The sequence below is a fragment of the Malaclemys terrapin genome, chromosome 8 (genome assembly GCF_027887155.1).
Source record: "Malaclemys terrapin pileata isolate rMalTer1 chromosome 8, rMalTer1.hap1, whole genome shotgun sequence".
NCBI classification, from domain to species: domain Eukaryota; kingdom Metazoa; phylum Chordata; order Testudines; family Emydidae; genus Malaclemys; species Malaclemys terrapin.
Window position 1 is genome coordinate 92020071 of NC_071512.1, and position 23733 is coordinate 92043803.

At 42.7% G+C, this 23733-nt stretch overlaps 1 protein-coding gene across 2 annotated transcripts in view; it reads right to left on the bottom strand.

The window, feature by feature from the left end:
- Positions 1-23733, bottom strand: part of DNAJC6 (DnaJ heat shock protein family (Hsp40) member C6) — a 73144-nt gene that overhangs the window by 33282 nt on the left and 16129 nt on the right. For both annotated transcript variants that reach the window (XM_054038589.1, XM_054038590.1), the window contains exons 2-5: positions 9652-9802; positions 8546-8595; positions 8280-8428; positions 1758-1880 (exon numbers count right to left, since the gene is read on the bottom strand). In XM_054038589.1, the coding sequence (XP_053894564.1) occupies positions 1758-1880; positions 8280-8428; positions 8546-8595; positions 9652-9802 (473 nt within the window). The remainder of the gene's footprint in view (positions 1-1757; positions 1881-8279; positions 8429-8545; positions 8596-9651; positions 9803-23733) is intronic.

The following is a 23733-nucleotide window of genomic DNA, read 5'->3' on the forward strand; positions in this document are numbered from 1 at the left end:
CTGTTAATTGAAGGGAAAGGATAGTCTATTTTAACCCAATCCATATTTAAAAGCGCATTTCAGCAAGATTTCAATGACATGGCTGTATTAGAGCTAAAGGAGGAAGGTCTATAAAAACTCTTGTTTCGGCGCTTTAATTTCCAGTAATTAACTTTTGAACCAGACTAAATACAGCCGATTTAAACTGATTCAACTATTTTACAGAAGTGCATACAAGTGTAGCTGATGATTCACACAAGATTTTGAGGGCCCAGAAATAACTCGTCTTTGGATTGGAACTTCTGCTGTGTGTTTTAGTAATTTGCTGTTTGTAATATTAAAATACACCTGCAGATCTTAGGCTCACTGCAATCTGCTATTTCAGACATCTGCTAAAGCAGTGATTTACCTTGATACAGGATTTGCCACCCCAGAACAGACTAAGGCTTAAGTATCCTGCTGAATATGGGCATGTGCTTGAAATCAAAGGGACCACTCATGTCTTTCAAGATTACATAGAGCTCTTCTTCAGGGTTAGAGCTCTGTGTAAGCTCAAAAGCTTGTCTCTCTCACCAACAGAAGTTGGTCCAATAAAAGATATCACCTCACCCACTTTGTTTCTCTAATATCCTGGGACCAACATGGGTACAACATCATTGCATACCTTACATTAAGCACTGGTTTAAGTGCCTTGCTGAAGAGGGGCCCCATATTGGTAACCTGCCTATCTTTTGGACTTGGCTGGCTGTATAAGCTAGTTAGGGGAGGGCAGTCAGAGAAAAATGCCCTTCAACACACAAAATTCGTTTGGGAGCTCTGTCATGTTTGAGTCTTTTGGGTTGGGAAACTACATACCTAGAGAACCTATGTGTTTCTGATTTTCACAGAAAAACTGTACTCATATTGAGAGTGACACTATGAGGCACCAGGGTTAATATTTATCGGGACTTTCTTATGAGCTAGGCAGATTTCATCTGGAATTTTTTACTGCCCAAAACTGCCAGCCCTGGAATGCCAACCTGGGTTCCGAAAGTTAAACAGAACTCCTTCGGGATCATTATCAACCATAAAGGTTCTACAGGCCAAAGAGTGTGATTGTGTAGGTGTCACTGACACAAACTTCAGCCTACACTGTCCTCAACATCTACATGGCTCTCACTGGATCTGCACAAGGCCCTGGAAACACTACTTTGTTAATAAGTCTGTTGAGGTACAAGGAGGGACAGAATGTGGTTCATCTTCCTTAGCTACGTTGGCTCTGCAGGGCTCACTGGATTAAAAGCCATCAGACTTAGTTATACTAACTTCCATGAAAAGTGACTCAATACTCACAGGAAGCAGATCTGATGAGTAAAATGTCCCTCTTGTTGCAGAGAGAATTTTCAGAATAGACCCACATTTTAATGGTAGGTTTAATTATTCTTATTCAAGCGCTCCTCCCCCCAGCCAAACTAGAAACTGCATTTAAAGTTGTGACAAACCATAACACTACTCAAAGCAATGTCTGCCGTTGTGTTGGCCAGAAAAGGCTCTCAAACTAGGTGATCAAATATATTGCAATACATGTAAGACATGAAGCAATTTTAGCTTAAATCAAGTTGAATTATCTCTTTATATTTAGGTTTTTGCATATTGGCAGATTGTATAATGCTTATTCTCCTGTATGGACTTACTTCATTGTATCCTTGTACAATGGTGCATTTATTGCTGGTCAGTTCCCCAGGGAAGCAAGAGGTTACAAGCAGAGATTTCTCAAATGCAGCTACTGGCTGACTTACCATGCAATGGATGACACACACATTTTTGGGGTTCTGCTGTAACCAGTTGTGCATGTTCTTACATACAGCATAGAGATTATGCAGACTGGGCGCTTGTCTCATTGGCCAGCTACATTCAGATACCTAGGAGATCACATAGTGAACAAACAAACTTCATAATCCCTTTAATTGAGACACTTTCATGGATCTTTCCTGTCAAAAAAGAGCATGTTCCTTCCACACAAGGTAAATGCTGTGCTTTAAACCCCTTCAGCCTCTCTTTTCATGCATAACTCTGCTTAATGGGGAGGCATGAATTATAGAAGGGGCAAGAGAAGAGGATTTTTTGTTTCATAATATGAAATTTATATTTTGTCCCTGACAATACATTTTAAAACAGTTTTGAAATATTTAGCATGCAACTTGGATCATCCTTAGTAACCATTTAAAGCACTGAATTCTCTTTGCAAGGAAGAGTTGAATCAAATTGCTGTGCTTTGATTATACTGTAGTAAGTCCTGCACTAGGTCACAGGACTGAAATGTTAGCAAATTGGTTCTTAAAGTTAGGGCCTGGTTTTCAAGTGGTGCCGAGCATCTCTTGCTTCCACTGACTTAATGGAATGGGATTTGAGAGACCTCAACAACCCTGAAGATCAGGCCACTAGTTCCTAATTAGTAAACATTAATTCCTGGACTCTCTCTCGGTAATGAGATCTGATTTCTACAGCAATCTTACGAGTAATTCTTTGTAGAAAGGAATTGGTAATAAACAGTTACTAAGATGTCAGCCAGAACATTATTCCTCAAATGCTAAGCTGTACAAACAAGCAAAGCACTTCTAGCTATCACTCATCCACATACTCTCTGAATCACAGTTGTCTCAAGGACAATCTTTGCAGTGCTGTGCCAAGTTGCAGATTGGCTAGCCTTCCACAACCCTATTTCTCCTGTTAGCTTATTTTTAATTGAATTGCCTTTTAAAAAGAGGTTTCTGGCCAGAGGTAGGAAGCTGCAGCACCAAGTTTCACTCTGTCTGAAGAGCAGTTTTTTCCCCCCCAAGCAGACATTTGAATTCTGCTTTAGGAATACCAGGGGCAGGGAGGGGGGAGAGAAGAAGATGGTTTGGTTAAACCTTCCTAGATACAGGGAAGTTCCTTAGATAATTATATAAGCACTTAAAAGGAGAATGATATAAATTTGGCAAGGTGGCTTACTCAGACTCTGCCCATAATGTCTAAGCAATTAATTCTGTATTTTGGGTTGTATTTCATTAGAACCCTGATATTTGTAAGAGGATCAATAGCAAGGCTGGAATCCCCCTATAAGAATGTTTTGTTTCCCATTGTAAGCACCTAGCATGGCATCTATTGCAGCAGTTAACGGTCTATAACACAAATTATTATTTTAAATTATGTACAATAGTCAGAAATAGTCATTTTGATCTGCAGCACGAGCATACGTTAGGGAGTGCTCACATGAAGCGCAATGAGCATTTATTTGGCCATTCGGCTTCCGCCCCCCCACCAGACACTTTCACATCATGATTTTTGAAAGTGGAGTTGCACAGGCAATTAGTCCAGATTGTGTTTTGTTGTTCTCCAAGAGAGGCGGTTACTGTCAATATGACCAACCACCCATAAACTAAATATCCTATAACTAGGCCTTGACACAGACTCTGAAAAAGCCATTACCATCTATAAAGTAAATATGCATTTCCAGCAGTCCATAATTATGCATTTGCTTGGTCTGTAATTACAGGCCAGCAAGCAAATATGCAATTAGGAAATTTTTAAGTATATGTTACGTAGTTTTCTTTATTTGAAGTGCTACCTCAATATCACTAAGGAAATTCAACACAACATAAAAGTGGAAGTTTTATATGGCTTTTGAAATATGGGGGCCTGTGGCCATGTTTATGATACATGTTAGGACCGTAACGTCATCTTGTTTTTGTGCATAAGACTTTTATTTTGAATTTCTCCCAGCTTCCTTGGGAAACTGGCAGAGAAACCACTACCAGGAAAGTCACTAGAACAGGGGTCTCAAACTCAATATACCTTAGGGCCAGTGCCAGTCCTCAAATCCTCCCAGCGGGCCAATAATGTCACTCATGCCGCCCAGAACCTGACCCCCCAAAACTCCACCCCCCACCTGCCTAAGGCTCTAGGAGGAAGTTTGGGTGCGGAAAGGGTCTGGGGTGCAGGCTCTGGGAGGTGGTTGGCGGTGTGGTGCTTACCTGGGGCGGGCCAGGGGGCCTCTGTGCGCTGCTGCCCCCAGGCACCACCCCCACAGCATCCCATTGGCCACAGGGGTGCTTGGGGTGGGGGCAGTGCACGGAGACATAGCCCCACCCCAGGGCCGGATGGAGGGGCTGGCAGCCACTGGAGCGAGCAGGCAGATGCTGCTCAGCTCCACTGTGCTGCCGGGGCCCCAGACGGGGGAACGCCCGGGAGTGGCAGGTGGGGCCAAGGGAGAGACCTGGCCCCAAAACTGCTGGAGCCACGCAGGCCAGGAGTTTGAGACCCCTACACTAGAAGAATGGAATATTAAAGGACTAATGAGCATTATACTGTTCCTATTTACATTCTTCCAGTGGCTCTACATTTTGCCTTGCTAATTTTTTTTTAAAACGGTCTCCTATCCTCAAATATGGCAGCTACTTTTCCTCTTCACAAGTCTAGGGGGAAAAAAAAGTGGTGAATGAGCCAGTAGGAGGCAAAAAGGGTTATAAAAGATGAGACTTAACAGCAATCATGAATTTAAAACATTTTTATATAAAGATTTATTCCTCTTGAAAAAAAGTCTTAGAGAATAGGAAACGAATAATCCACTTTAAATAAACAGAACAAGCAGCTACTGTGCATGGAGGGGATTGGGAGGAACACTTCTCCATTTAGGTTTTGGCTCAGGATTAACTGAGAATAGTTATACAAGGATTTCAGCTCCTTTAGGATCGATTAGTATTTTTCATGTATACCACATCCACTGCAAGAGCACCATGGAACAATTATGCAAAATTATACCTTATCTTTCCTGCCTGCCTAGTAGAGACAGACTATCCCAGCCCAGAACCTTAAGATGCTGCATTTTAATAAATGTTATTTATCATTTTTGCCTCATGTCTTGAGGCAACAGCTAACAAAATGGCTAGTCATTCTTAGTAGGTAACATACACAGTAGTAAATAATGAATACTATTTCCTGCCCTATAGCATTCTTTCAATATATGACAACAGCAGCAATACCACTAAAATATTTTAAGTTGAGCTGCTGAAAATACAGATCCCACTGCATCTTCTATTGATACATAAGAGCCCTGATGTTAGTCCAGTTTTTTTGAGCCCTCTTCATCTCAGCCTCATTGCCAACAAATATGCCTGAATTCATTAATTGAATGGAAATTAAAAGCTCCTTGATTATTTTAACCTAACAGGTTTTCCTGATTCACTGACAGCATGCAACACCACCACAGAAAGGCCGTTCACAAACGGCCTTTTTTTAAGTGGCAAAAATCCATGGTATGTGCACAAATGTAAATGGAATGGCTACCAGTGATCTAGACACTAGCGGCAATTAGACTATTAACTATAGATCAGACTAAACTGAAGTCAGGTAATCTCTTGCTACACTAGCTTAAGTTTAGTAATTAATGTTGCATGTTGGAAGACAGAGCTAGAAAGAAGGAGGAAGAAGATCGCTTGTAGGAAAGTTTTTCTACCAGTTATGCCTAACCTTGCATATCTACAGGGATCTCCAAATGCTTTAAAACCTTCAACAAATTGGAGCCCAACACTTCTGTCTGGTATTATTCTGGTTTTACAGAGGAGGAAACTAAAGCAGAAAGCATTAGTGACTTCTCAAATAATAAAAGTCAGTGGCAGAGCCAGATACACAACCCATATCTAACTTCCAACCCTGTGCTTTAGCCACCAGATATTCCTGCCCTCACAAAATAAAGTTACAGCACCGATTGCATCAATACTTTATGTAACTAGAGACAGTTTTGCAACACAGAAGTATGCTAGTTTATTTTAAAGAAAACTTCTTTAAAAGCACCTTTGCTAGGATACCTGTTCTCACTGCTTTGCTTTTTTAATTCTTTCTAGGAGATTCTGGTGAAGTGAGGTTTCCTATGGACAGTACCAACACAGTAGGCTGTGCTTCCCCGAACAGCCTGGCTCCCGCCCCCTATTCACCCCCTCCCACTTCCTGCCCCCTGACTGCCCCCCTCACAATCCCCAACCCATCCAACCCCCCCTGCTCCTTGTCCCCGGACCTCCCGGGACCCCCGCCCCCATCCAACCCCCCTGCTCCCTGTCCCCTATCCATGCCCTCACCCCCTGACAGCCCCCCACAGGACTCCCATCCCCTATCCAACCACCCTCTGCTCCTCGTCCCCAACCACCTCCTCCCGGGATCCCCCGCCTCTAACTTCCCCTGGGATCTCATCCCCTTATCCAACCCTCCCGTTCCCCATCCCCTGACAGCCCCCCCCCAGAACCTCCACCCCATCCAACCGCCCCATCCTCCCTGACTGCCTCCCAGGATCCCCCGCTCCCTTAACCCAACCCCCCCACTCCCTGCTCCCTTACCAGCGGGCCAGAGTGCGGCCAGCACAGCAGCATGACTGAAGGGGAAGGGGGACAGCAGGGGAAGGGCCGGGGACTAGCCTCCCCCTCCGGGAGCTCAGGGGTCAGGCAGGATGGTCTCGCGTGTTGGATATGGCCCGCGGGCCGTAGTTTGCCAACATCTGCAGTAGGTGATTATACTGTGACATCGCACCCCATATTCTTCATAGAAATATGGATATGATATGAATATGGCATACCTAAGATATACTTAATGCAAGATGGCTCGTGTAAGGTATCATTGGAAAGGTTATAATTTACTGAATATAATTATCCAATTTCTATGCATGTATCATTTCTGTATCTGAAATTAGGCATATTGACTATGTAACAATTACACGTGTGCGTGTGTCCCACCAGACAACCCACCATCACAGCCTTGATGGGCCATTAGGAAGAAACAACAAGACTGTGAAGATACTAATCTCTTGCCTTCTTGAGATGTAGCTGTGACACTACCAGGTCAGGTGATAAGATCACCTGATACAAAATACCACCTTGGACACCGCTGATATTTTTCCTCGTACAGGGATCAAACAAAGGTTTCCTGCCTTAGGTAAATCCTTTTTAAGGCTGGGGAGGGGGTTGATCTAGACTCTCCTCCATGGTCTACTCAAGAAGAAAGATGCTGAAAGTACCTGAAGGGACAAAGGAACCAACCTGAGAGGAAAGGCAAGGGTGAGTTCAGACTGAGACAGGGATCCAGTCTGTAAGAAGAAATAACTGGATCTCTAAGCTACAGAAACACTGCAACTTGCCTACAACAACATTTAAGGTGAGAAATTACTTCTTGAAACTAGTCTAAGATCTTAAGCTTAATATGCATGTTTTGTTTTATTTGCTCAGAATCTGTTTTGTTCTGTTTGCTATCCCCTATTATCACTTAAAATCTGCCTTTTATAGTCAATACATTTGTTTTGTTTATTATTAAAACCAGTTTGTGCAATTTCTAACTGGGGGGGGGAGGAAGAGGGAGAGGGCAAGAAGTTGTGCATCTCTCTTCATTGAGGAAGAGGGCCAATTTTTATGAGCTTGCACTGTGCAAATCTTTCTATACAGCGCAAGACAGTATTATTTTGGGTTTATTCCCCAAAGGGGGGTGTGCATGTGAGTTCTGGGTGAGTCCTCTCACACAGAGCTGACTTCAGTCTGTGTCTGCAGCTGGGTGTGGCCCTACCTGTGTGTGCGCTGCAAGAGGCCGGAGAGCCTAATTCAGCAAAACAGGGAAGGAAATCCAGGCTGGTGGAGCAGGAGGGGCTCAGTGAAACCCCAGTACATCAGGTGGCATCTAAGAAGGGCAGGTGTGTGTGTGTGGGGGGGGGGGTGTCTAACCCATCACAACTACCCTCTGCTTTTCAGGCCTTCAACAAAATTAGCATCAGAGCATTATGCTGTTACGCAGTCATGCAGATGGCAACTACTTTCATTCATACACACTACAATTTTAAAGAGTTGTGCAACTCAGTCAGTATATTAACACTAAGTTTTATAGACTGAAATCTTTCAGAAATTTTTCTGAAAGATTTAAGTGCCTATTCCTCACTCCTCTGCAGCAGTTTCTAGTAGCCATACAGGAGCCACAGGTGGCATAGCGGCAACCTAAGTAGCCCTACAGTCCCTCCCATTGCAAGCTCTGGTGAAGGTACAAGCCATAGCACTGAGCCCTCAAGGGCTGCTTTAACTTATGCCAGGGGCTGTTTGAGGCCCTGCAGTAGGCCAGAATCCAGGGAGCGTAATGGGCATTTAAAGCCACCTTTGGTCCCCCCTCTCCCTGAACTGAGCCTTCTGTGCTCTGCCTCAGGAGGCACAGAACCTGCCCCCTTCGTTTTGTAAGAACTCTGGGTCAGATAGCAAGAGGTCTCAGAAGCAATTTTTGTGATCCTGGGCTTTGGAATCCCAGAAGAAAGCACTTACCCTGTTATGAAACTTGGCACTACGATAAGACTTCTGTGACAAATTGAAGACCGTGTAGTGGTCAGGATGTCGTGAATCTAAGAACGTCCGCACATCTTCAATGTGATTCCTGAACCCCAGTTCAACCCCTTCAGCAGGAAAAGACATAACTGTTGAGACCAAACACAAGAGTGAGTACGGACCACAACAGGGTTCAGAAGTTGGTTCATAAAACACAGATTACCACAGACCGCATCATTTCATTTACAAAAGTGACTGACACTTACCAATGATTCTTGAGGTAACATAAGAAATATCTAGCTCTCCCTTGGTGTAACTAAAGGAAAGAAAGCAGGGAAGACACGTTAACATACACACCTACATACAGAAGCCAAGACAACAATGTTTCTCCACAAAGACTCACTTCAGATTAAGTATGGATAACAGATGAGACAAACTACTTAGTACACTGGAAGTTAAGTCTTGTTTAGACAGAAGTAGAGTTTTAAAATGTTGCTTTCCAACAATGGACTGAACAACCTTTTTATACCCAACTGTCTTTAACCCATTGCCTTCTTTTTTCTCTCAAAAGAGCATCCTCCACTTTTCATCATCATTATCTGCCTTGACTTCAATTTCTAATGGAAATTTTTGAGCAACCTGCACAGTCAGTAACTTTCACAGACACCTGAAAGCCTCTCGTAAGATCATGAACTATGCAGTGCTCTGCCAGCTCAGTTATCCCAGAATACACAGTGCACACCACAAGGCGGCACCAGAGCACAGTGCATAGCTGAGGTGCGGTCAGCAGCAGTGACCAACAGCATGCAACAAGTCAACAGAATTTTCTTAAAAAGGTAGCAGTCAAGAATGGATTTAAGGATGGAAACAATAAGGGAGGCTGAATAGGGAGAAGTGAGATGTTAGCGAGAGGTTGTCATCTCATGTTGAGCAGCAGATGGGTGAGGGAACAGAGGTCAGTCAGTTGGGAGAATTGGTATTTAAAAAGACAAAAGACGGTCTGCATAGGATAGAAGTGGGATTGCACAAGGGATATAGAGGTAAGAGTAGTAAAGAGACTTGGAGAAGAGAATGGATAGGAAAAGCCCATTCCGATGTTCAGGAACTCTGACATTCACTCATCTCAAGGTTACAAATCTTGCTTTAGCGGTCTTAGCTTCATTTAAACCATATACCCAATTATAAGACTGACTCATTCATAAAGGTCACAGCAAAGAAAAGCAAAGAAAAGCAAAGCTTTCTAGATAAACTGGTCTTTTTCCAGGTTCTTTGTCCAATGCCGGTTAAGAACAAAGTAGTTTCCTTCCCCACTAACATCCTGCAGCTACAGTATTTGTTTTACCTGCGTTGAGAGGCTTTGGTTGTACTATACCTGGCAACAGATTGCATAACTTTTGAAGAGGTATCTTTTAGGGTGTCCTTCAGGTTATCCTTCAAGTTGCTGAAGAGTCGCCCTGCTCCTCCTTTCACCATGTCTAGTAAGCCTCCCCCATAGGTGGATTCCATATCTGGCGATGATGCCCCTTTTAAAAAAAAAAAAAAAAAAGTCACACAGATGTCACTCATTCAAAACAAAGAACATACTGCCAACAGGCACGCTGCTTTAGCCTCATGCTAACACAGCTGAGTGCTTTGCTTAAGATCAGGAAACAGGTTACTCTCACTGATCTCCAGCTAAATATCGATTTTCAGATTTGTGGAAGCACTCCAAGGTGAAGATTTTTAGGAGTTGCTAGCATTGTGTGCAAGGCATCAGGTTGACAGTCTATAGCAGGGGTGGCCAAAGGAGTTAAAGTGCAGCTCCCGGAGCCTTCCACACTCCACCATTCTCTGCCTACCGGGGAGGAGGGGGGTGTGTGCTCAGGGCTTCTGCTCTGCGGGAGGGTGGGGCTAGGAGCTTCTGCCAGAGACAACTGCTGACTGTAAGAGTGCGGGGGCGGGGGGGGGGGGAGGAGGGTGCGCAATTTGAAGGTTCAGACCTCCCAACAGCTTGAGTCACACACCCCCAGGCACACTCCCCCTCTTTCCCTCAGTGGCCCCTCCCCACAGCTCCCAGGTGTTAGCTCTGCAGGAAGAGGTAGCAGCAAACAGCTGGGAGCTGCAAGGAGGGGGGGGGGGTCTCTGCTTTAGCTCCTTGGGGAGAGGCAGCAGCAAAAGAAGCTGAAGCCCCAAGCTCCAGCAGGTGCCACCCGCAGGGCTGAAGCCTGGAGCCCCAGCAGGTGTGTCCCAGCTCTCGAACGTCTGACGATGGTCATATGTGGCTTGAAGGGTCAGTAAGTTTGGCCTCCCCTGGTCTATAGAATAGGCACAGTATGGGCAAGAGCAGTACAAGCTATGCTACTTTTTGTCTCAACCCAGCCTCCGGGTACAAGCAGAATTCAGTTTCCATCAAGGTTGCCCTTCCTGTAACTGACTTCTCTACCATGAAATCGAGGCAACAATCTCAGCAACTCTTATCACAGCTGATGTGGTCACCAGCCTGAATGCATCTCAGAAGTCACAGGCTCGGTCTCCCAATCCCTGAACATCTAGTCTCCTATGAGAAATACAAACCAATAGCTTTTCTATTCTCTGCCTTCTACCCTCGTAATACACGCAATATGCAAGAGGGGATGATAGTAGGCATCCCATTTCACAGACAGGGTATCTTGGGAGTGGAGATAGTCATGGGGTTAGGTGTTCCTGGCAATATCCGTTGTCAACAGGCAAGGTAGGTGTGTCAATTTTATCGGGGGAGGGCGAGCAGAAGGGACATGTTTGTGGGTTTTATTAAAACCATATATGTTCATTGAACACCCTGCATAATGGGCCTTGGACCAGATTGGGACATTAATGTAATGTAAACAATAAGAGGCGGCATGTCTTCACACTTGTGATTTAATGCTAAGAAGCCAATATGATAAAGTGAATGTTCCAGAGCAAAACAAAACAGAGTGTTAGTATGGTGGGTTAGGGTTATGCAATGTGTTCTTATACACAGTAGATCCTTCATGTCACAAATTAAAAAAAAGTGATTTGATATTTATTTTTATTGTAATCATCAATAATTAAGTTATGAAAACCTTTTTTATGGATGCCAGTACAGCTGGCTCAGTGGCTGCCTGAACTGCTCTACAAAGTAAATCCAGTTTCTACTTTGCTATAAACTACCAATCCTATGTCCCTATTTAAATAATTTACACTACACTTGCTGTTTAAAATCCAAACAGTAATGGAGACCACATAATGAACCAATGGATCCTACAGTTTGAAAGTTATGCTATTATCACCCTTTATCTAAGGCATGTTTAGCATACGGTACTGTGGTAGTTTCGGAGTAGTTAGAATGGGATCCCCTACAGAAGCTATAAAATTTAAGACTGGTCAGCTGATACTGCTGCCCATTAGGAGAGTAGATACTACTCCCTTCCACCCCCCACACTTCTAAATAGCCATATGGTAGTAAGAGACTGATTAAAAGTAAAGTGTTGGCTTTCAATTGAAGTAAGGTGAGCATATGACAGGGGAATATGGAAGAACAGTACAGAGAGATGAACATCTGGTATTTTTAACATATAAGAAAGTGGGAGGTAGTTTTGTACTCAAAGATACTCTTGGTTTTTTCAATTCACCTTAAAGAGAACCGAAGGGAGACAGTAGAGAACATGGAAATACAAGAAGTAGCTGAAGATAGGGGATAGTCAACCTTTGAAATTTATTTGCTGAAGGAACTAAAAAAAGGACACACTGAAAAGGCTGACCAAAAATAAATATGCGCAACAGTTAGAAAGTGAATGCCTGGGGAGGTGAGAGAGGAGAGAGACTTTCTTAAAAGAGAATCTAAAAGCCATCTTCATGGAGAAGAAAATTAAGACTGATGCAAAGGTAGAACAAACAAGTCCATATGTGCTACAGATAGCCATGGTGCTGGAAAAGAACTGAAGAAGAAACTCAACTTGTTACCACTGAAAAGCTTAGATAGTTGGTGTCAAGCAACTGAGGGCACAGAACCAATAATGAAGGTTCAACAACGGGCAGTTATCACAGTTATCCATCCTACACACATTGAGAAGCCTACATTACACCAGCACTTGACATAAAACCTTGGTAGTTACTGGACTCAGTATCTTCTAGTCAGCGAATTGGAAGTGTCCTATGATCCGACAGATAAAGCGAATTTCCTAGTTACAAGATACAGTGCAGATCACTCAGACAATTTACAAGAGAACAAAGTGACATTTCATTCCAGAGATAGCGTATCTTGAAGCTCTCTTTCTACTGCACATTATCCAGGGCCGGCTCCAGGCACCACCCACAAAGCATGTGCTTAGGGGGGCGGCGCAGCAGGGCGCTCCGGCTGCCGGGGAGAGCGGAGCCACAGCAGGCTCGCCGCCCTCCCCCCGGCGCTCCAGCCGGTCGGGGAGAGCGGGGCCCCGGCCGGGCTCGCCGCCCTCCCCCCCAGCACTCTGGCTGCTGGGGAGAGCGGAGAGCCCAGCTGGGGCCCTAACCTGCCGCCTGCCCCCCCCCTCCCCCGCGGCAGGTTAGGGCCCCAGCTGGGCTCTCCGCTGAGCCAGCCCTGACATTATCCTTTAATTATAGAGAATATATATTCATCAGCAGCTCCTCTGTCCCTGGCAAACAAACACCCTCTCCCAAAGCCATGCAAAAGCATAAAAAAGTGTTTAAAACCAGAACAAATCAGTATCACTGAGCAGAAGTGATAGAGCATCTCACATGCTAAGCAAACAACGGATACTGAAACCAGGAATTAATCCATGATAAGATAAGAAAACAGTCTGTTCAGGTAATTTCTGTATAGTCATTTCTTTTTATGAAAGTAGAAATCCCAGATTTGTCGTCTTGTTTGTCTTATACATGCTAACTAGTGGGGCAATATTTTTACTGTTGAGAAAGAGAAAGCTGATTCTGCAAGTGCAGACATTAATTTTTAAAAAAATTAATTAGCTATATCATACCATGAGTCTGAATTAACCAGGATAAATATTGAGAGAGACAAGGTGGGTGAGGTAATATCTTTTATTGGACGAACTTCTGTTGGTGGAAGGGAAAAAGCTTTTGAGCTTCACAGAGCTCTTCTTCTAGTTACCTTCTCTTCTCCTGAGTATCCATGTTAGCTTGGATCTGAAGCTAGACAAACTAGCATGGACACTCTGGACACCTTCTCCAGGCCTAAGGAAGAGCTCTGTGAAGCTCAAAAGTCTGTCCCTTCCACCAATAAAAAAAAATATATATCACCTATCTTATCTCTTTCAGATCCTGAGACCAATACAGCTACAACACTGCAAACAGGATAAATATGGTCATATTTGCACCATCTGAACAAGACATTAAGTTATATCCCACCAGCCTCTCTTGTTGCAACCGTCAAGCAAATCTAGTGTCAACTACCGCCATCATTGATCAGCCAGCCAGATGCCACTTCTGGGAGCGCATTTGTCATAAAAAACAGGACATACAGCCTATCTTCAAAGGCTTACTTATATGACGCATATAAACCTCAGTGATCAGCAGCAGACAGAGTTAGGGCTTGTCTACACTGCAACGTTGTCAACAAAACTTTGGTCTTTCACGGGTACTTAAAAAAGCCCTCCCTGCAAAAGACAAAAGTTTTGCCGAAGTAAGTGGCGGTGTGAACGCGGTTTGTTGGCAGGAGCGCTCTCCTGCCGACACAGCTAACGCCACTCACAGGGCTGGAAGTATTTTGTCAGCAAAAGTACAGACAAGATACTGACAGAGCGTTCACACACACTAACTTTTAGTGACAAAACTGTGTCGACTGTGAGGAACTAGCCTTGTTGCTAAAAGCTGCGTAGTGTAGACAAGCCCTTAGCATCCTAACCACTATCCACAAAACTCTGTTCCGTTCTGTAGATGAAGAAATCAATAGAACTTCAGCAGTACTGTACCTACAGTTATTCTTTTCTTTTTAAATGGAAATCATCAGAATGTTGGAGGAAGGAATTAAGCAGATTTTTAAAAAAGCAACACAAGTTAGATTCAATTGACGACCTCTGCTAAAACTCCACTTAATTACGGTTTTCAAAACTGTTAATTAGAAGAATCATCAGTAGCCCTGGTGCAGTTCTAATGAAGACAATCAACAACCAAGGATCATAGCTGAGTTTAAGGGAACACTTCTCAATATAAGCTGCTCTCTGAATACCAAAGGGAATGATTCAGACCCTAATATACAGCTCAACAGATTGACACATGCTTGGTAGGGATGCACAGTTTGTAGCATAATGTTCTTTCAGCATTCAGAAGAATCTATATTAAACTAGAATACAAGATAATTAATATTTGGCAATAAGCGTCTTCCTTAACATGTGAAGGCAGCAGGCACATTTTGCAGTGTTGTTTGCACAGACTGTATATTACCAGTGTGGGGAACTAGGCTGCTGCACAAGACCATGAGATCCCCCCCCACCCCCCAGGAAGGAGCAATTGTGTCGCAAGTGCTTATTTGCTTATGCTTTAACAATATTAAAAGTATTAATTAAAACCCATAAACATATATGTGAAATTCAGTGTTAAAACCTAATAACGTTTTATTCTACAATGTTAGGAGTGTGCCAATGTATCGTCAAAAAATACACCCCTGCAAGTTAGAATGGCAGGAGTACCCCACCTGGCCTTCAATCCAATATTCTGCACATTTACTCATAGCAATCTAGTTAACTTTGACCTTGTGTTAAATTTCTGTCTAGTGATCTTATCCTTGTTTGTGAAGAACTGATTCTTGCAGAGTATGAGATTTTTGTTCTGTATGCAGCAGGACTCCTTTACTAATTCAATTATTGGATAGTCACTGAAAAGCTTAAGTATTTCAGAGACACTGTCACTTTTGACAGCGTCTAGCTCTGTATAATTTGGTCATTAGTTATGATACAAGTTTTAGTCAAGGTATTTGCCAACCATGACTTTTTACTTTTCCTAATAATGATGAAACCTTTAATAGTGTTTTTAATGCACGTATAATGTAAAATACTAGTGAAACAGAAGCTAACATGCCTCCCCTTTAAAAAAATTGCATTAGCAATGACAATTTTTCCATCTTCTCTCTTTTAAGATTTCCACGTCAGTGACTCAGACTGGTAAAGTGACAGTTTGGTTCGTTTAGTTGACAAGTTCAAACATTCATCTGTCAGAGAGAAAATGAACGCATTCATTTTCAACAGGCAGCCTTTCATTCTGAAGTTACCATGCGCTCATATTACACTGGTCTACAATTTTTGAGAAGTCGTCTGCTTCAGAGATAAAATGCGCTATTGATTATGTATTTTGATGTGCTGAATTCAAATATGACAATAAAACAACTGATTGGCTATTGTTTCTAAGATATTTAAGTTTTTACATTTTATGCCTTCTAAAAAGAGTGGGAGCTCATGCAGGAGTGGACTGATTGCAACTGAAAAGGTGGACAGACCTTTATAAAGGGGGAACAGTTCTGCCCCCTGGATGCCTCACAGAAATACAAAACAACTCCTATAATACTGGTGCCCATTTTTGGCTGGGATGCTGAAGTTGCATCATACTGGGGGACCAGTCAATTCACCTTTAACCAACATAGATCCCTAGCCCAGCAGTTTCTCTTGGATGACACCAAACTGGTGCCAGGGGTCACGGGGAAAGCTCCATGACCCTAAATCAATTCCAATCGCACCACTACAAATATGCTGCTGTGGGTAAAGAGATGGGCAGCTCCTTGAAACTCCCCTTCCCTCCCTGCTCCTGATACAGCATCTAAATATGAATGGCTCCTGTGGCCAGCTATGTACAGGATTAAAGGTGCAGGAAGCAGTGCCCTATTCCATGTTTTCTGCTTCTACTCTCACACTACCCCATTTTGCTGAGAGAGCAGGAGTCCCACCCTCCAGATACACCAATGGATCTTCCCTGGCATCAAGCAGCATATACCCTTTGGGGAGGGAAGGGACAGGAGGAGCAACAGAGGAAGAGGAGACCAAAGAACAACAACCATTCATTCAAAGTGGAAGGAAGACAAGAGGAGAAAGATCTGAGTCCAAAGGGAAGAGAAGGAAGAGATGGAGTTCTACTGAACCACATCCTGGCATGATGGGATAGACTGGAGGAGCGACGGCCTAGTGGACAGAGACCTGAGCCCAATTCCCAGCTCAGCCACAGATTTCCTCTATGACTTGGGCAAGTCATTTAATCTACCTTGTGCCTCAGTTCCCCATCTGTAAAATGGGGATACCATCACCTCACAGGCATGAGGAGGAGGATAAAAGTCATTAATGACCAAGGCACACTGATGCTACAGTGATGAGGACCACATAAACACCTAGACAGTGAGGCATCACCAACAGCAACACAAGGGTCAGGAACTACCGCCCTTCCCTCACCTTTAAACTTCTTCTCTTTCAAGTTTCAATTCCTTTATAATCAGTCTTATCTTGCTTATGCTCTTCTAGAGCCATTTAATTATTGGGCTCTCTCTGAAGAGGAAGAAGTCTTAAGAGTGAAAACCAACAGACCCACCAGAGGTTACTTAAATCTATTGTGCAAAGGTCACTACTAGAGCTGGGACTAGAATGAGAGCTGCTGGTTCCAATCCAGTGCTCTACATACATCTTCCCTGAATGCAGGGTTCTTAGAGACACTTCTTATATAGTGCGTTTGCAGACAGATACTAGGATAGTGATGGAGACGATAGCAGAGATGAGTTTCCTATATTTTGACAAGAAGCTTCCACAAGCAGGTCACCTCAGCCTGTGAGAAACCCAGTGTGCTAGAGATGCATGTGCTGGCAGCAACAGGTGCAGGGCTAGGACACTTTCCCATTTCAGTAAAGGCTTTTTCTTATACCTTAAGAAGGAAACAAAAAGCCATTAAGCAAACAAGCATTTAAAATGCACTTTAATATTCAGACTAGCTCTTGGAAGTTTGCAGTGTTGATAGGACAGTATTTAACTTGAAATGGGGGGTGAAGGCAGACATGCAAGGTCAGGAAATTAAGCCAGATAAGACCCTTCATTTAGACAGCTAACAAACCAAGAAAGTCCCCTTTAAGGCAAAGGCAAACAGAAGTACACAGAAAGAGAGCAAAGGAATCAGGTTTACTTCAGCTTACCAACATCATTAGGGTATTCTCCATGGGACAGCTCCCAGTCCAGGAACATTTTTCTTCCCTATACTCTTGCACATGCTCTCTGCTCCCTTTTGAGGGAGACTGAATAGTCACCAAGCCTCCAGGGCTAACCCCACCCTGATCTCTTGCAGATTCCTGCAACAAGAGCAGGCAGCTGTGGTCCTTGCAGCAAGTTAACCCTTTCTCACTCACTTCCCCCAAAGAATCAGGACTGTCCTCCCTCCTGGTGCAATCTGGTCCATTTCAGAATAGGAGGGGAGGGATCTTTAGGGCTTTTTAAACATTGCTTATCCATGGGTATAATGTAATCACTCATAGGGATAATTTAGTATTAGCAGTATCCAAAGAGGGAGTTACTCTACCAGAAGCACACGTATAATCACCATAATTGTCTCTTAAATATCATGGCAAAACTTTAACAAAGAAGCTCCCAGGAGTATGCTCCAGCACCCTATGCTGAGAAAAAATATCTTCCCGTTTCCCCTAGTGGTGATGACTCCTGTAAATTGATGGCAGAGTATATGTTAAATTTACTGTGGCAATAAAATAGAATATAATTCAAGTCAGAGTGGGAACTACAGATCCATTCAAAAATCAAAAAATGGAAGATTTCTATTTTCTTCTACAGATCAGTGCTGCTTTCATTCTGAAAGTATTAAATGCTCTAATGAATACATGGGGTTCCATGATAGAAGTCTGACATGGTACTTAAAGGAGCTCAGCCAGCTCTGCAACTGACTTTGCACAGGTGCTTCAGTTCCCTGACCATTTCCAAATTTCTGGCTCATTATGCCACATTTTCCCCCAAAGCACTTCACTTTACAGATCTTGGAATTGTTTTTTCCTGAAGTCATTACCATGGCAGCATCAGGGATGTCATTTGAGTTTTGTTTTTAAACAAACTCTAAGACATACAAACACCTCTATAATTATGATCCAGCACTTCTCTTCTAAGTCAATGTTAAGCCACACAACAGCTCTGTGATATAGGCAAGAAGGGATCTAATCCTGCATTCCCTGGGGCCCCAGAGCTGCCAGTGAAGTTTCTTAGTGCTTCAGTATTATCCCAATTTTTACAGAAGGGGAAAGTTAAATTTATGACTTGTTCAAGGCCATAGGGAGCGTCAATGGAGATTAGAATTGAGGATATCCTAACTCACTTCTTTCCCTTAGACTATGAGTCTTGACACTATCTTCCATGCTTGTCACTTAGTGCCTTTCATCCGAGGATCTCAAGTCATTTTATAAACATTAATGGAGATATACAAACCCACACTTAAAATGTGAAGGTGATTGTTATTTCTAAAGGACACTTCTCTGCACAGGTGACTCCTTTCAGCCACTCATAAGGAATAATATTAAGTGCTGCATTTGTCAAATATACTTGCAAGACTAGCCATCAAAATCTAACAAGTGTTAGAGAAAATCCTTATCCCATGCCTATTTATAACTGCAAATTGGAGGTGATCAGTTATATGCTGTGCACCTCCGAGATTCATCTAATTTAAATGAGACACTTAAAGCACCAAAGTGCATAGTAGTTTTATAAATGGAACTCACTCACATTAATGAAAATTACCTGCATAAATCTCTCGGGCATCCAGGAAAGATTAGACCCTAAACTCTGCTTCTAAAGAATTAGCAAATTTGAAAGAAGAAATATTTAAGCTACAGCTTTTGCTCATTTGATCCAGTTACCCTTTTAATTTTTGTATTAGTTTTTCAGTGTTGTTAGATTCCCTAGAATCCTTCAAACACAGGTGTACAAAACGCATAACATGTATTGCTATTATAAAGCAATACCTGAGATGCTCAGTCCCTGTCAGAAACATACCCCATGAGCAAGATGTGCTCTGACAGAGTAGATCAGCAGAGCACAGTAATCAATTCCAAAGGTTTGCCTACCCTTTGGGATCCCATTACAAAGGTTTCATTCCTGTACTTCTAGTAAATATCTAGTAAAAAAAAATAAGACTTGCAAAGTGAACTTTTAAAATGGTACAACTTTTGTAGCTCCATGATGTAGCGGCTTAGCAATGTTGGAGAGGCAGTCAGCTAACAAGCCAACAGGCTGTGGTTGCTCTGCCGTGACTGGTTATGTGAAGTATACAGCAGAAGGAAGAGGTTTGTTGCACTGTGGTCTAGTGCAGTGTTTTCCAAAGTAAAGTAGAGCGTGTAGCCCCTACCCCCACCTCGCAGTGGAGGTGGGGCAGCATAGAGAGGTCTCAATTGTTCTCCAGAGTCTCAGCTTTCATTACAAAGAGTCTCTAGTTGTTAAGGTTGCAAAGAAAACCTCAAAAAAGTGACCTGAGTGGAAGTAATGCAGTGATGTTCGCTTGGGTCTGCAGACAGCCTGAGAAACAATAGTGCTGTAGTGTGAACTGCCTCCTTCTTCCCCATGCGGGCTAAGTCAAATGTCGATGATATTTTAAAATGTAAACATTGTTGATGTTTCATTGCTGGTCTAAGAATGCAAGAAGATCTACACAATCTACACTGAAGGACCCCTCATTTTGGGTAGGCTTTTACAGCACAAGAGGGAGCACAATTGGTTACATTCTCCTGAAGTGGGGTTCCACTTTCAAAAGTTTGAGAAATACTGGTTGAGTGGATAATGCACTGGAATGGGAGTCAGGAGACCTGGAGGTCTATATCCAGCTCTCCCACTGATCTGCCATGTGACCTTGGGCAAGTCACTATTTGTGACAACTCTCTGCCTCTCACCCTTCGCCTTGTCCATTTTGGTTGTAATCCCTTTGGGACAGGGACACAGTATATGTTTTTACGATGGCTAGCATGATGAGTTCCAATCTTGGTGGGGCATCTAGGTCCTACTGTAACACAAATAGGTAAGGGAATACAGCCTTTGATGAAGCACAATTGTGATTTGATTGATTAATTTTGATCAGAGAGAGGGTTCTAACTGAAAGTTTTGATTAGCTGTTTTCTATGAAGAGTAAATGATGTTTCTGGGTACTGTTCTAGTGAAAGAGTTATAAAAGGCAGTGATTTATCATATTTCTTGGCACTAACACTTGTTTATGAAGTTACAGTCTACATCTATCAAAGCACAGATGCATTCTCTCAGACATTCATCTAGGACAAAACCAGCACATTACTGGAGCACAGTTCCATGTAAAATGGCCATACATTAAGATCATCATCCAACTATTCCTTTAAAAACATTCACACTTTTTTTGAAGGTTGCAAGTGAGACAATTCTCTAGGACAGTGGTTTTAAACCTGTGGTCTGCCGACCCCTGGAGGTCCACGGGTTATATGTAAGATTACCAAAGGGGTCTGAAACTCTGTTTGACATTTTTTAGGGGTCTGCAAATGAAAAAAAGTTGAAAACCACTTCTGTAGGAAGCTGGTAACCTAGCCAATTTACCTCTCCTCTAAACCCCATTCTCTCCTCCCTCTCAAACCCAAAGTCAGGAAGAAACAAGGAAAAAAACTTATCTGGCTTGACTGATCATGTCCATTTCCCTTCATAATGCAGGATAATAGTCCAAGGCAATGACAAGTCGATGATTACAAATATAAAAGTATAAGAACTGCCATACTGGGTCTCCCCAGTATCCTGTTTCCAACAATAACCAGTACCAGAGCTTCAGGGGAAATGTACAGAACAGGGCAGTTCGAGTGATCCACCCATCTTCCCCTCCGGGCTTCTAGCAGTCAGAGGTGTAGAGTCACCCCAAACATGCAGTTGCATCCTTGACAATCTTGGCTAATAGCCATTGATGAATCTATCCTCCATAAATTTATCTAGTTCTATTTTGAACCCATTTATACTTCTGTCCATCACAACATATCATGGCAATGCGTTCCATAGGCTAATTGTGCATTGTGTGAAAAAGTACTTCCTCTTGTTTGTATTAAAACTACTGCCTATTAATTTTATCAGGTGAACCCTGTTTTTTGTATTGTGGGAAAGAGTAAATAACACTCTCTATTCACTTTTTCCACACCAGTCATGATTTTATAGCCCTCTATTGTATCTCCCCTTAGTCGTCTCTTTTCTAAACTGAACAGCCCTAATCTTTGTAGTCTCTCCTCATATGGAAGCCATTTCATACCCTTGATCATCTTTGTTGCCCTTCTTTGAACTTTTTCCAGTTCTATTATATCCTTTTTGAGATGGGGCAACCAGAACTGGACGGAGTAGTCAAGGTGTGGGCACACCACATCCTGATATTAAACGGATATTATATTTGATCTTAGATGAAAGTGTGTGGAGGTTGGGGGGAGAAATAAAGGATGTACAGGCACAGACAATCTAAAAATGAGTCCCTACTCACAATTTTGTCTTAAATTTCTAAGTAATGGTAGTTTAAAATAAATATATAATGGCACCAGCACCCCCTAAGCATGTTAGTTTTACTGTGGTAAGTAATTTATGCTTATTCCTGCTAACTTAGTCCTTCAAAATTACATATCAAATTAAATTACATATCAAAGCACCAGCCTGTGAGTATTACATATTAGGCATCAGTAGAGTGCTGATTCTATTATGTATATGCTCATGGTTGAAACTTCAGCTTCTGAAAAGCTAGTGTGAAGTAATGTTTTCTCAACTGAACCAAGGAGTTAAATTGCACTTTTTATGCTTTTAGCCTCAGTCAATAAGCATACACGTGGTTTCCAATACATTTAGCTGTTAAATAAATTTAAAACATGAAATAAATTTGATATCCCAAAATGTACAGAGCGACAGCAGTGTATAAATTCTATAGTCACCATGACAAGGGTGAGATGAGAATTGAAGTGGTGGAAAGAATTGCAATTTACTGAGGCAAATGCAAGGGACAAACCAGAAAGAGCAAAGATATTGCAGGCAAAATAAAAGGATCTGTAATTGAGATCGGATTCCTCATTGGCAGCAAGAAGACACAAACTGAAAAAAAGCTAAAATTACATGACTTACATGACTTTAAGAGGGGATCAAGGGGTAATAGAGCATACCCATATATCTAAGCTTAGAGGAGGAAAGTTTCTGTAGTCATTGATTAGAGACAAAACAGAACATCTGGAAAAGTACAGACTGGGGAAAGACAGCATGGATTAATAAGAAATCATGACTACATCTGATAAGTTTCCCACAATGACAATAAGACACAAGAGTAAAGCAGTACACACTTCACTGAGATTTCAAGAAAGTTTTTAACGTTACACTGTACACATAACTAGCAAGGTTTATAAGATGTACTGAAAATCCCAATTTAAAACAAGGTCTTTGTAACAGAGGTTAGTGCTCATTGGGTACAACTTGGGTAAGAGTAGGCACATCGCAACATGGCAGAGAACTTTGTTACATCCACTTTTCACGCATACTTTACATCCCCAGGTGTAAAGATATCACAGAGTATACATCTGCTATATTGACTCCCTGAGGAAGGAGACTGGAGCATCTGCATGAGTGTCAGGAATGAGGCCCTGCAGCTGCATCTGTCCATTCATCAGGCAGTCAATGAGCACAGCTGGGCGACAGCAGAACCACCTGATTGGCTAAGGCAGTCAGGTGGCTTGGTCTTCAGCAAAGCAGCTGCACAGGATCAGGTCTAGTCAATGCACACCTATGAATTCTCTGCCTCCCTACGCTTATCGCATTCCAAGCCCTGCTCCTGCCTAGATGTGCCCTGCACCCAACCACACTCCAGTTCTGCCTTTGCTGTCTTCAGATAATCTGGTTCTGCCTCTCAGCTCTGATGCCTGGTGCTGACGCTGTCTCAAACCTTGCCTCTGGCATTTGGACTCTGATCACTAGGCCTGACTACCTATGACCCAGTCGCCTGACAATGAGGCAAAGTATCTTAGACATAGACCTGGAGATGGAGTGGGAAGGGATAGCTCAGTGGTTTGAGCATTGGCCTGTTAAACCCAGAGTTGTGCGTTCAATCCTTGAGGGGGCCACTTAGGGATCTGGGGCAAAATCAATACTTAGTCCTGCTAGTGAAGGCAGGGGGCTGGACTCAATGACCTTTTAGGGTCCCTTCCAGCTCTATGAGAGACATATATATGGAGATATACCTATTTTTTATATTAAATGAAAATTTAAACACTAGGTAAAAAAGACCAGTATTCAGACCCTAACTCAAGAAAGAGAAAGGGGCAGGGAAGATGCCACTGAGCAGGAACTTGAAATTCAATTTTAATATTAGCCAATGGTTAAGAAAACAAGTATAAACTGGGATGTATAGAGAAATGATTAGATCACAAAGCCCATGAGACTATAACAGTGTTACAACAGCTGGTGCTCCTTCATCTGGAGAATTGTGCACAGTTTGGCCATTTTACAATAAGCATCTTGAAGACAGTAAAGTTTAAAGATGGAAGAAT